Source organism: Pelophylax lessonae (genome assembly GCF_965119305.1).
Source record: "Pelophylax lessonae genome assembly, chromosome: 1".
In the NCBI taxonomy this organism is placed as follows: domain Eukaryota; kingdom Metazoa; phylum Chordata; class Amphibia; order Anura; family Ranidae; genus Pelophylax; species Pelophylax lessonae.
The window spans coordinates 4,767,150-4,781,155 of record NC_138768.1 but is presented as its reverse complement, the minus strand read 5'-3'; the positions used below and the strand labels follow the sequence as shown (position 1 = coordinate 4,781,155).

General features: G+C 42.6%; 1 protein-coding gene across 1 annotated transcript; it reads right to left on the bottom strand.

Moving 5' to 3' along the window:
* Window positions 1-3,835: 3,835 nt before the first annotated feature.
* Window positions 3,836-12,765, bottom strand: LOC309559576 (chymotrypsinogen A-like). Its single transcript, XM_082262889.1, has 7 exons — window positions 12,707-12,765; window positions 12,137-12,240; window positions 10,579-10,658; window positions 8,543-8,621; window positions 7,577-7,757; window positions 5,045-5,178; window positions 3,836-4,005 (listed from the first exon to the last, which is right to left on the bottom strand). Exons 1-7 carry the CDS (start codon window positions 12,756-12,758, stop codon window positions 3,844-3,846), a joined length of 792 nt encoding a protein of 263 aa, XP_082119015.1. The 5' UTR covers window positions 12,759-12,765; the 3' UTR covers window positions 3,836-3,843.
* Between the last annotated feature and the right edge of the window lie 1,241 nt (window positions 12,766-14,006).

Sequence of the window (14,006 nt, the reverse complement as noted above, 5' to 3'; positions counted from 1 at the left end):
TTGGCTACTGTGCTGCCAAGTTTTTATTAGACATGTGCAAACCGAAAAAATGTGTTTCCTATATATTGGTTGTGTTACTATATTTGTTTTGTATCTGAATTCATTTAGTGTGGTTTAGTAATTAGTTACATTTCGTTTCGTTTTCATAAAATTTTGTTTCCAAATTTTTAGAAAGATTTCAATTCAAATCGGTTGAAACATGATCGACCGATTCAAATTCTGTGTGAAGAATAGCTGGTTGTTAAGCACCAGGCCAGCCACTGCGTCCTTAACAACCAATGAGTCATCAGCTGTCAGCTGGCTTCCCCTCTGACAGCTGAAATGCAAATAAAACAATGCCGGCAATAGAAATTTCAGGGAAAAAAAATAAAATGACGTAGGGTCCGCCCCAGTCCATACCAGGCCCTTTGAGTCTGGTATAGATTCTAAGGGAAACCCCATGTCAAATTTTTTTTAAAAAATGGGGTATGGTCCCCCCAAAATCGATACTAGACCCTTATCTGAGCATGCAGTCCCGCAGGTCAAGAAAGGGGGGGATGAGCGAGGGCCCCCCTCCTGAACAATACTAGGCCATATGCCCTTAACATGGGGGTGGGTGCTTTGAGGGAAGGGGGCTCTGCCCTCCCCACCTCAAAGCACCTTGTGGGGACAAGGGACTTATCCCCACAACCGTGGGTGGTGGTTGTGGGGGTCTGTGGGTGGGATGCTTATCGGAATCTGGAAGCTACCATTAAAAAGGGGGCCCCCAGAACCCACCCCCCCCCATGTGAATGAGTAGGGGGTACACCAAAATGTGTAAAAAGTGAATAAAGACAATAGCAAGGCAATTTTAGACAATTCCTTTATTAAATAATGTCCCCCAATGTAGATCCATCTCACGCCACTGCCACACCGCCAAACCTGAAAAAAAGCAGTCTGCCTGCTCCTTCATCTTACATTTCTTATATAGCTAAGGGGAGGAGTCACTTAATAACGTCAGCAGGTGACCCCACTACCCTGTGACATCACCGACCGGAGCATGTCATAAGGGGGCGGGTCACCAGGTGGCATCATCAGTTGGCTCCCGCCCCCTTACCTGTATAAGAAATGTCAGAAGGAGGGGCAGGCAGTCTGCCGAGAGCGTTCAACAAAGCCAGGGTTTTTTTTTTCCCCCTTTTCTCAGTTTCAGCGGTGTGACGGGCGGCGTGAGGATGTACATCGGGGGGACATTGTTTAATAAAGCAATTGTGAATAACTTGTTTACTGTCTTTATTCACTTTCTACACATTTTCGGTAAATGGGTACTAATTCACATGGGGGGCTGGATCTGGAGTCCCCCTTTCAGATTCTGATAAGCCCCCCTGCCTGCAGACCCTCACAACCACTGGCCATGGTTATGGGGATGAGGCCCTTGTCCCCATTAACATGGGGACAAGGTGCTTTGAGGTGGGGGGAGCGCGAGGTTGTTTGGTGGTTTTGGGGGGGGCGCATGCCCATACCCCCTCTTTCCTAACCTGCCGAGCTGCATGCTCAGAAAAGGGTCTAGTATGGATTTTGAAGGGAGGCACTCCACGCCAAAATAAAAATAAAAAAACACTACCAGACCAGAAGTGCCTGGTGTGGACTGGGGGGGGGGGGACCCATGTTGTTTTTTTTTTTCTGAATTTTCAATTGCAGGCTTTGTTGTGTTTACTTTTCAGCTGTCAGCGGAGAAAGTCAGCTGACAGTTGATGACTAATCGGTTGTTAAGGATACGGCGGCCGGCTGCTTAACATCCAGCCATTCTTCACACAGAATTCAAATTCATTTTTCGAAAAGTTCTATAAATGTGGAATTAATTAGAAAATAAACGAAATTTAACGAATATGAAACTAAATTTAACAAATTCCGAAAACCGAGCTAAACAAAACAAAATTAATAACATAACAAATATATAGGAAACTAAACAAATTTTTCCATTCTGCACATGTCTAGTGGTGACAGCAGAGAGACTGGAGAATGCAGCTCCAGCTCTCCTGTTTTTACGCTCCTTTTTGTTAATTAGTACCAGCATCTCCTCTATTTTTCATGTTTAGAAGAGCATTGTGCTTGCATCACTCTTATTTCCACACCTTGTCCCTAGATGATCCCTCGTTTGGCATATCAGAAGATCCCAGTATTTGCAGAAATTCTATCACCCGGACTTGGATCTTTTAATTAAATTGAGTTGTTAATTTTTGTAAATATTAATAATTTTTCCCAAAAAATGGGAAAATAAACAAAATTGTTCCATATTCCTAATTGTCAGCAGCATGTGACAGAGTGTCACCAAGACAGGAGGCAAAGCCGAGCCATGCCTGACTGCTGAATACTAACAAGAAAGTTTCATAACAGAGATAGAAATGTCTTGTAGGATCTTCTGAACTTCATCCCGTGTCTGTGGATAATACAAGTCCCGATCTGTGTACCATGACCATGCAGAAAGCACGTCCTTATATGTAGTAAGTCTACCCACCCACACATACACTATATTACCAAAAGTATTGGGACGCCTGGCTTTACACACACATGAACTTTAATGGCATCCCAGTCTTAGTCCGTAGGGTTCAATATTGAGTTGGCCCACCCTTTGCAGCTATAGCAGCTTCAACTCTTCTGGGAAGGCTGTCCACAAGGTTTAGGAGTGTCTATGGGAATGTTTGACCATTCTTCCAGAAGCACATTGTGAGGCCAGGCACTGATGTGAACAAGAAGGCCTGGCTTGCAGTCTCTGCTCTAATTCATCCCAAAGGTGTTCTATTGGGTGAGGTCAGGAAAATAGTTAACATTTTTCACAGGAAAATCTCTGTTTTTGGAGAAGTGCTTATGTACATTATCTGACATATCCAGTTATAATATTGTTTGTTATAATTTGTTTGTATTGTAAAAAAAAAAAAAAAAAAAAAAAAAAAAGATGATCAGAGACATTTCTTATTTAGGATGAATGCACTTTTCTTAGATGATTATAGTGCATTGAGGGGGAATTGTTAGAGATTTAAAGATTAATATTATTTTAAATGATAAAAGTCTCTGAAATACATATGGATGTTATAATGTAACGTGTTAGTTTTGAAGGTTACTTCATTATGTCTTTGTGAAGGACAGAGAAGCCATTTTGCTATGTATGTATTTCTATTCTGAGTTTCTATGTCAGTATGTTGGGTAGAGTTATGTGTCTTAACTATAGACTGAAATCATATATGCAAGACTGGGTGTTGCTTTTATATTTAGAATTACTACCTTCTTGGGACACAATTTTTACTGGCATTGGATGGGCAAAGGCTTTCGATCGTGTCAACCATGATTACCTGTGGTTGCTCCTTAGTAAGTACGGTCTGTTGCGTGGTTTTGTGGATTGGTTAAAAGTCTTGTGTAACGGGGCAGAAAGCTTCCCTCTTGTTATTGGTTGGGATGGACAGTCCTTTGAGGTTGGCTCTGGGGTGCGCCAGGGGTGTCCCCTGTGTCCCCTGCTCTATGTGTTTGCAATCGACCCCTTCATCAGGAGGCTAGAGAGCAGCATGTTGTGTGGGGTACAAGTAGGTACCAGGTGAGCTGCCTTTGACGGTTGTTGCCTAAGCGGATGATGTGTCAGTGATTGTCACTGGGACAGATGAAACGGAGGAGGTGGTCTCTCTGACATTGCGGTACTCTGAAGCATCAGGCTCCAAGATCAATCAGGAAAAGAGTGACGTTTTCTGGATGGGAAAGGAAGGCGAAGGGTTTGATCTCCCGAACACCTTTCCAGTGCAACAGGAAAGAATTGCACTACATGAATCCTAAGAAAATACACAGCAAAAAAATAGTTTAAGTTACTTTATTGAGAATCATAAATGGATTGGATGGTATTTAGTTAGCGGCAAGAGTCTGGTCCACCCAGGATCTGAGGGCGGTGACGCGGGCATAGACTCCGGGAGAAGATGTAGCACAGGCAGAGCTACCCCAGGACACAATACCGGCCAGGCTCCAGGCTCCGTTCCTCTCACACACAAGGGGTCCACCAGAGTCACCCTGAAAAGGAGCAAAAAAAACAGAGATTACAGAAGAAATCTCATGTTGATGAATGCATGTGTGATATCAATGGCCTGCATGGCCTGCACAGAACTATGGAGTCATGAAAAAATAATTAATGTATTAATAATTCAACAGGACATAACTAACGCCTACCTCAATGGGGATTCAATTAATTGTAAATTAATGGAACCAGTAACACTTTAAAGAAAAGCTGTACATTTTTATTACTGTCTTTCTACCCACTAGGGAGATTCACCTTCTCTATTTGTACTAAAACAGAAATTGATGGGAAATCCACATTTTAGGGCAAGAGGCGACTGGAAATCCTCCAATGGGGACGTAAGTTCCTGTGACAACTCATGGCCTGCATTTCTTGCAGAACTATGGAGTAAAAATATAATATAATCTACAATTGAGTGTAGACTCAATCCAGTATATATGCAACATAAATGGAATCAGTATTTGGATTGCAATGTAATTCTAAAGAGTTTCTTATTAGGGTAAAGTGGTTCCATAGGCTCAATGTTTCTCTGTGAAGCACCCCCCCCCCAAACCCTAATACATACCTGAGCCCAATCTTCCTCCAGCGATGAGCACGAGAGTCTACAAGGCCAAGCTTGATGCCATCTTATATATTCTTTAAAAATCAATATCTCTGAGAGGCATAGGCGTGCGCACAGGAGGTTGTGCCCGGGCACATCCTAATCACCCCATGTGCATTAGCATTATTGTTCTGTGTGCCAGTAGGAAGATTGGAAAGATCTCCCTCTTCTCAGCTCTGCCATAAGAGAAGTGTTTATGCACTTCTCTTTTACTGTGCCGGCAGGGAGATCTTTGTGCCAGGGTCATATATATGTAGACACACACCCAAGTGTGTTTGAGCTTTGGGGTGCACCCCCTAATGCAATAGGCTGCGCACACACCTATGCTGAGAGGAGAACTTGAACTTTGGAACAAATAATAAAACACATAAATAACAGTTAAAGGGTCTAAAAGAACCTCCACTGGTCAAAAGAAAGTCTGTAGAACATTGTACCATGCAGGAGGAGGCACCGGAGGCACCAGCGCAGATCATGGTGTCCCTGATTCTGGATCCCCAGTAGGTCTGGCACTGAGTGTTGGTCAGAAGAGGAAGAGCCACCTGCTGGAGTTTAGCTGGCTTGGTTTGTGCTTAGGAGAGAAAGGGAGAATACATGTTAACATTAAAAATGGAAGGCAACTAACATATTTAAGCTCTAGGTTTGCCAGACATGCAACTTAGTAAATCTTGCTACTACTCATCAATATAGTTAATAGTGGTCAAGGAGACATTAACATCTTATCATATTTAGCATTGTCAAAAAAGTAGATGTTAAACCAGGGACAGAAAGCCAAAGTTCCCAAAGCTTCTTAAATGTATCGGAGTATCCCTGTGCTGGTATATCAAACGCTCATTAAGAAGGGTCAAATTGACATGTGCTAGCCAGTTCTCTAATGGAGGTGGATATGGATGTGCTCAGTTGAATGCAATGATTTTTTGACCAAGAAACAGAAGCCTGGATATTGGCACCCCTATCTCATTAGGATACAATTCCTCATCTACATTCCCTAGGATACACACCCAGGGGAACAACTTGTGCTTGATAAGCTTTATTGGTGGTCTCTATAACGGACTGATGATGGTAAAAAATTGTAAGCACCGCCAAACCATGGGTAAAAAAATTTGCCACGTCCTTGCCAGGTCCCTTTGATATCTCAGGCAAACAGGGCTTTCCCTCCGACCCCATTTAAATAATTTCGGTATAGTATAATATGTTCAATTGATAATAAAAAAAAAAACTGGTATAATCTCTGTGTGGGAGATAAAGATATAGTTTCAACATGTTCAAAGGCTCTTCCGGCAGCAGTCCCAAATCCTTTTCCCATCTTTTTCTGTTAGGGATGGTAAAGTCTTCTAGATGACTTCCCAAAAAAGGCTTTATATATACCCGACAGCCAAACTTAGAGGTCCACAGAATGGGCATGCCACTGAGATGCCTGGTCATACCAGACTGACAGCCCACCTGGGAAGTCCACATTATGGCCATATCATTGTAATGTCTGTTCATACAAGACTGACAGCCCACCTTGGAGGTCCACAGTATGGGCATGCCACTGAGATGCCTGGTCATACCAGACTGACAGCCCACCTAGGAAGTCCACATTATGGCCATATCATTGTAATGCCTGTTCATACAAGACTGACAGCCACACTTAGAGGTCCACAGTATGGGCATGGCACTGAGATGCCTGTTCACACCGTAGCATTTGCAGTGGCAATGCGGTGTAGGACTGTCCAGAAGATGGATTATTTTGACGTGGTTGGTCAGCTTAAACATGTATTGCAATATATGTGAACTGGCAAAAAATTTGGGGGAGCATACCCATGTATTTCCAAAGCTGCTGCAGCTATGAACCAAAAGACATGTATATTAAAAAAGAATAGCGCGCAAATGCAAAAGAAATTACTACCAAATCTGAAGAGAGTCCATAAATAAAAATGGGGGTTTGGTCCCACCATATGGCCATATCGTGCTCAAGCCCACTACTGCGTCAAAGTACCCCATTATCAGTGGGTCCTACACTATCCATGAAAAAGAGGCTGGATTCATCTCTTTTTCATGGATAGTGTAGGACCCACTGATAATGGGGTACTTTGACGCAGTAGTGGGCTTGAGCACGATATGGCCATATGGTGGGACCAAACCCCCATTTTTATTTATGGACTCTCTTCAGATTTGGTAGTAATTTCTTTTGCATTTGCGCGCTATTCTTTTTTAAAATATATGTGAACTAAATATCCCCTTTTTTTCATTGCATAGTTTGGTGGAAAGGGTGTAGCAGTGTGCACAGAGTCCATCCAGAAATTGTAGTGTTACTATGTGCTCACACCCCTTTAGCACCTGATAGTAGTTCAAATACATGAACAAGCTATTGGGATTTGAGCACAGGTATATCTTTTTGCACATTATGGTCATGTCAATGAGATCCCTATTCATACCAGACTGACAGCCCACCTTAGAAGACCACAGTGTGGTCATGTCATTGAGGTGCCTATTCATACCAGACTGACAGCCCACTTTAGAAGACCACATTGTGGTCATGTCATGGAGATGCCTATTCATACCAGGCTAGAACTGACATTTTGCCTCATTTTCACTTTAAATGTCTAACAGTTTTTCCAATTTATGAAGCTTCTCTAGGTAATTCATCTGCTCAACAATATTTAAAGTAATAATTTACTTCACCAAAAAAACCTAGCATATTCCAAAGCATCCAGTGGAATGCTACACGTCACCAGATGTTTTTTATTTCTTTCTCCAACATTCTCTATATTTCACTCTTTTTAAAAAGAATGACCCTGCTCTCAAAATAACTGCTGGGTCTCACCAACTAGATCTGCCGGATGGCCACAGCAGGAGAAGAGGACCAAAGCATACAAGGTATGCCCTACAAATTTAGATGGATCATTTTTAGGGCATGCTTCGTGTGCTCGAGGACTTTAACTGGTCAATACTTTGTATTTTTAAAGAATATCTAATCCGCTTACCGGCAGCATTGGTGTATCCCCATCCAGTAGTGACGCATCTTTCTCCTCCATTGAAGACATCAGAGGAAGCAGCAAGACACACGGGAGACACACGGTCATTGAGGGTGGCTGCACTGGAAAGCTTGATTAGGGTGATGTCATTGACGATGGTAAAGGAGCTGTACTGGGGGTGTCTGAAGACCTGAGAAAAGTTATAATGGGGATTTATGTAAATCAGAATCTACTGCTGAACTTGTAATAAATGCCCCTCTGGATCTTCTCAGTTTGTGGTTGAATCTGCTCACTTGCTAACATTATACTGAGAGTTGTCTCCATCTTAAACCACCATCATATGTTAGGGACCCAAACGGTTACTTTGGACATACTGGTGCTTTTACACCTGGGAGTACACCTGCACGCTAATTAGATGTGAGAACCCCAGTGGGGATTCCCTCGATTAGCTGTGGGAGGCGGCCCCATTGAAAGCAATGGGAGGCTGTCTGCTCCCGCACCTAATTGGGACCACTCACGTGTAATCGCTCTTGCAACATTCACCCTTGCTGTGTTTCTCACATCTAACCGGAGTGCAGGTGCATTCCTAGGTGTGACTGTACCCTTAAGCAAAAATTCACACAGGGGTAGAAAACCTTGGCACTCCAGCTGTGATGAAACTACAAAGTCCATGAGGCATTGCAATACTCTGGCAGCCACAAACATGACTCCCAGAGGCTGAGGCCTGATGGTATTTGTAGTTTCACCACAGCTAGAGATCCAAGGTTGCCTAACCCTGGGCTATATGATTTGGATATCCTCCAACCCATTAATGAGGCAGGCTATATCTGACATGCTGCAGCCTTTATGTACATTGTGAGAAGCTTGCAGTTTGCAGTGAAATCAAAGTTAGTAAGTTAATGCAAGAGAGGAGCCTATAAAAGTAGAATTCTCATGCCTCAATTTCCCTAAAAAATCAAAGTAATAAGAGCTTACTCTGCCGATAGTCTTGACCTGGATGGGCTCAGCACTGGAGGACTGGTCAAATTCACCCAGGACCACACGATCTGCAGTTCTAGATGGAAGAGAAACATGGCAGGTCATTGGTAAATGGTTGGGGGTCATGGTGACTTTGGTTTTTAGATTCTTATTTCCTCAATACATGGCCAAATGTTACATGTCCGACAGTAAAAGATAATTTCTTCACAATAATTTAGTAAAGGGTACAAAACTATACTACCCATACTATCTACATCTACCTACTATCTACAACCCCCACCTAAATCTTGAGCTAAAATTGTATGTAAATTAGGTAAATGGCTCTATATTGTATCTGGTCGATTAGTGAGCTACTCTGGATGGACAGTTGAATAAATGGTTCTATATTTAGGATGTATCCGGCCTATAAACCAGAGGCTCTGGATGGACAGTTGGATAAATGGTTCTATATTTTGGATGTATCTGGTCTATAAACCAGAGGCTCTGGATGGACAGTTGAATAAATGGTTCTATATTTAGGATGTATCCGGCCTATAAACCAGAGGCTCTGGATGGACAGTTGGATAAATGGTTCTATATTTTGGATGTATCTGGTCTATAAACCAGGGGCTCTGGGTGGACAGTTGGATAAATGGTTCTATATTTAGGATGTATCTGGTCTATAAACCAGAGGCTCTGGATGGACAGTTAGATAAATGGCTCTATATTTAGGATGTATCTGGTCTATAAACCAGAGGCTCTGGATGGACAGTTGGATAAATGGTTCTATATTTTGGATGTATCTGGTCTATAAACCATGGGCTCTGGGTGGACAGTTGGATAAATGGTTCTATATTTAGGATGTATCTGGTCTATAAACCAGAGGCTCTGGATGGACAGTTAGATAAATGGCTCTATATTTAGGATGTATCTGGTCTATAAACCAGAGGCTCTGGATGGACAGTTGGATAAATGGTTCTATATTTTGGATGTATCTGGTCTATAAACCATGGGCTCTGGGTGGACAGTTGGATAAATGGTTCTATATTTAGGATGTATCTGGTCTATAAACCAGAGGCTCTGGATGGACAGTTAGATAAATGGCTCTATATTTAGGATGTATCTGGTCTATAAACCAGAGGCTCTGGATGGACAGTTGAATAAAAGGTTCTATATTTAGGATGTATCCGGCCTATAAACCATAGGCTCTGGATGGACAGTTGGATAAATGGTTCTATATTTAGGATGTATCCGGCCTATAAACCAGAGGCTCTGGATGGACAGTTGGATAAATGGTTCTATATTTAGGATGTATCCGGTCTATAAACCAGAGGCTCTGGATGGACAGTTGGATAAATGGTTCTATATTTTGGATGTATCTGGTCTATAAACCAGGGGCTCTGGGTGGACAGTTGGATAAATGGTTCTATATTTAGGATGTATCTGGTCTATAAACCAGAGGCTCTGGATGGACAGTTAGATAAATGGCTCTATATTTAGGATGTATCTGGTCTATAAACCAGAGGCTCTCGGTGGACAGTTGGATAAATAGCTTTAAATTGAGGATGCATACTGTATATAAATCAGAGGCTCTGCATGGACATTTGGATAAATGGCTCTATATTTAAGATGTATCTGGTATATAGAGGCTCTGGATACATAGTTACATAGTTAGTCAGGTTGAAAAAAAGACACAAGTCTATCTGGCTCAACCGATAAAAAACAGTAAAGAAAACCCAACCATACAATCCCACATACACAATCCTATACCCGCAGTTGATCCAGAGGAAGGCGGAAAACCCCAATAAAGCATGATCCAATTTACTACAGCAGGGAAAAAATTCCTTCCTGATCCCCTGAGAGGCAATCAGATATTTCAAGGATCTACTTTACCTATAAATATTAGTACCCAGTTATATTTTGTACACCCAGGAAAGAATCCAGGCCTTTTTTAAAGCAATCTACTGAGCTGGCCAGAACCCCCTGGATGGAGAGATGTGAAGCATTGCAGTAAATGATGATCTTGTTGTAGAATATTATCATATAAAACTTACGTGACTCCACAGTGGGCAGCAGTGACAACCCAGAGACTGTTTATAATTGAACCACCACAGAAGTGGAATCCAGTGTTGTCCTGTGGAAGAAAAATCATGAGATCATTGTTTTATATACAGATGACTTCACCTAACCCATGGAGAAAAGGACCAGCTGTTTTGGACTCTGACACTTCCCTTTACCTTCATATCACATAACTAATTGTCTAAGCAGTCAGACATGCTGGTAACACCGGAAGAATCCCAAAGCAGCACCTTCAGCCCTCCTATTGATATTATTTATCCATGCCAAGAAGACTGTAGAGTTTTCTTTTCTTGTAATATCGGTCCACTTAAGTGCAGGTTCACACTAGATGCGGTGCAAATTCACTGAGGGGCTGAAAAAGATGGGTGGAGGACACTGAATGGAGGTCAGTGGAGGGGTTGGTAGAAAGGGGGGGAGGACACTGAATGGAGACCAGTGGAGGGATTGGCAGAAATGGGTGAAGGATACTGAATTGAAGCCAGTAAAGGGAATCACAGAGAGGAGTGGAGGACACTGAATGGAGGCCAGTGGAGGGATTGGCAGAGATGGGTGAAGGATACTGGATGGAAGCCAGTGGAGGATTGACAGAGATGGGTGAAGGATACTGGATGGAAGCCAGTGGAGGATTGACAGAGATGGGTGAAGGATACTGGATGGAAGCCAGTGGAGGGATTGGCAGAGAGGAGTGGAGGACACTGAATGGAGGCCAGTGGAGGTTTGGCAGAGATGGGTGAAGGATACTGGATGGAAGCCATTGGAGGGATTGACAGAGAGGAGTGGAGGACACTGAATGGAGGCCAGTGGAGGATTGGCAGAGGGGATTAGGAGGACACTAAATGGAAGCCAGTATAGGCATTGGCAGAGAAGAGAAGTAGACATGGAATGGAAGCTAATGGAAAGATTGGCAGGGAGGGGTGAAGGACACCGAATGAAAGTCAGGATTGGTGGACAGGGGTGGTGGACACTCAGCATCTGTTAAGGTAGATAAGTCTGGTAATAGCATTCATGAAAGATTGAAGAGGGAGCCTATGTTGAGGCAGTCTTATGAGAAAGCCATTGCAATATTCAAGGTGAGTGATAACAAGGAAGTGATTGATAAGCTTTGTGGTTTCATTGGTTGTGAAGGAGCAGATTTTGGAGATATTTTTGAGGTGAAGTCAACAAGATTTGAACATTGATTGGATTAGGGGCTGAAAGGACAGGTGAGAGTCTAGGATTACATCCAGTACTCTGGCATGAGCGGTGGGACTGATACTTCTATTATATTGTGAGTTCAATTTTATAAAGATGGAGTTTGAAGTAGTGATGTGACATCCATGCTGATATATCAGTTAGTAATTTAGTAATGTGAGAGGAGATTAAAGGGGTGGGGTGGGGAGTATAGAGATAGATTTGAGTGTCATCAGCATAGAGGTGGTATTGGAAGGCATGGAAGGTTATCAAGTGACCAAGGTAGTGGGTGTGGATAGAGCAGAGAAGGGGTCTGAGGACAGAGCCTTGGGGGACCTCTACAGAAAGTAAAAATGATCTTACCTGAAGAGACACCTGCCATGGCCAAGAACCAGAGACGGCATTTTCACCATTCACAACCCTGGCGTAGCCGGAGATAACAGGCTTGATGGCGGGAACACCGCAGCCTGAGAAAAAAACACATTCTTAATACATTGTTACACACTACCATATAATACAATACAACGTGTTGGCTTTAAAGTTTGTTTTGTTATCGTTTTGCACTTTGTCTACATATCATTGTTAATAAGGTAGATTTTCATTTTTATTAAAAAGTTAAATAGGCGGAGCCAGGCTATCCCAGCCACATATTGTTCAGTAGTTTGCTGGCTTTATTGTCTTATACATAGTAGATCAGAAGTTAATTCTGAAAACTGAATTTAAATTAGAATGGTTCATCGTTGTGATTACTAAGATGCAAATTGCCAACAATTTTCCATACAATCAGTTTGATATTCTATGTTTTACATACGTTCTATGAATGTATGTGTCTAAAATGTTTGTTATATATATTTAGTATGTGCAAAATACGTATATATATATATAAATGTTTTATATGTTACAAAGTGCCACAAACACAATATGTGTACTCACCATAGGCTCCGCTGAGCAAGGCCAGGCAGGACAGGACCCACAGGATTGCCATTTTCTGCTTTTCTTCGCTATAGTGACAATTGTCTGATCAGCTTATATACGCTCAGTCAGCCAATCAGGGGAGAGCTTCAGGCTTGTGATAAGGACAATTTTAGCACACCTGTCAGGAAACCTGGAGCAAATTTCACAAACTTGACCTAAAGGAAAAGATAGGAGGAAACAGGTGTTACAGGAGAACGTAGATTGTCAAGACTTTCATTGAGTGATGAAATCTATACATATTCCATATATTTCATTATATAAATGACACATTACTTTTATTATTATTATTATTATTATTATTATCATCCAACAGTTTTTACATAGCTTTACGAAATCAGAACAGGATAGGCCTCTTTGAAAGGATGAGTTTTTAGAGATCACCTGGAAAAGGAGTAGGTGATAGTTGGACAGATTGGGGTAGGAAGTTCCAGAAGATGGGAGAGGCTCTGGAGAAGTCTTAGAGACAAGCATGGGGGGAGATAACAAAGGAATTAGAGATCAGGAGGTCTTGAGAGAATCAAGGAATATGGTTTGGTTGGTATTTTGAGATGAGGTTGGTGATGTAGCTGGGGGCAGAGTTGTGGACAACTTTGAAGTTTGCTGTTAGTACTGCTAAAAATATGCACTGTTACTGTAATAATGTCACTGGCAGGGAAGGGGTTAACACTGTGGGTGATCAAGGGGTTAAATGTGAGCCTAGGGGAGTGATTCTAACTGTGGGGGGGCGTGGCTTGTGAAATGATCATAGAGACCTGTGATCCTATATAGCAGGCTCACAGACGCTCTGTGATCATTCCAGAGAGAAGAACGGTCGGCTGTATTTTACAACATCCGACCGTCCTTCTCTCTCAGCGGGAAGCGATCACGGGTGTCAGGCGGCAATCGGAGCAACCTGCCCGTGCATCAGAGTCACCGTTGCTGAGTGTGGGCGGGAGCGCGCCCCCTAGCTGCAGGTGCGCGACCGATGTAAGTCTACGTCGGTTTGCACATGAGAGCCGCAATGCCGCAGTAAATCGGCGGCGGGATGTCGGGAACCGGTTAAGCAATAACATCCTTTAAAAAATGTAAGAGCAATTGGTAAGGATCTAAATGGGAATGCTCACAATTAGAAATGGGCGAACGGTTCGGCCCGAGCATGAGTTTGGTCCGAACATTTGCCTGTTAGGCCGTTCTCCGAACACCCAAATTTGCAGGGTGTTCACCCTGACGAATATCCCGCAATGCACTGAGCACTGCACAGTGCATTCTGAACCTGATT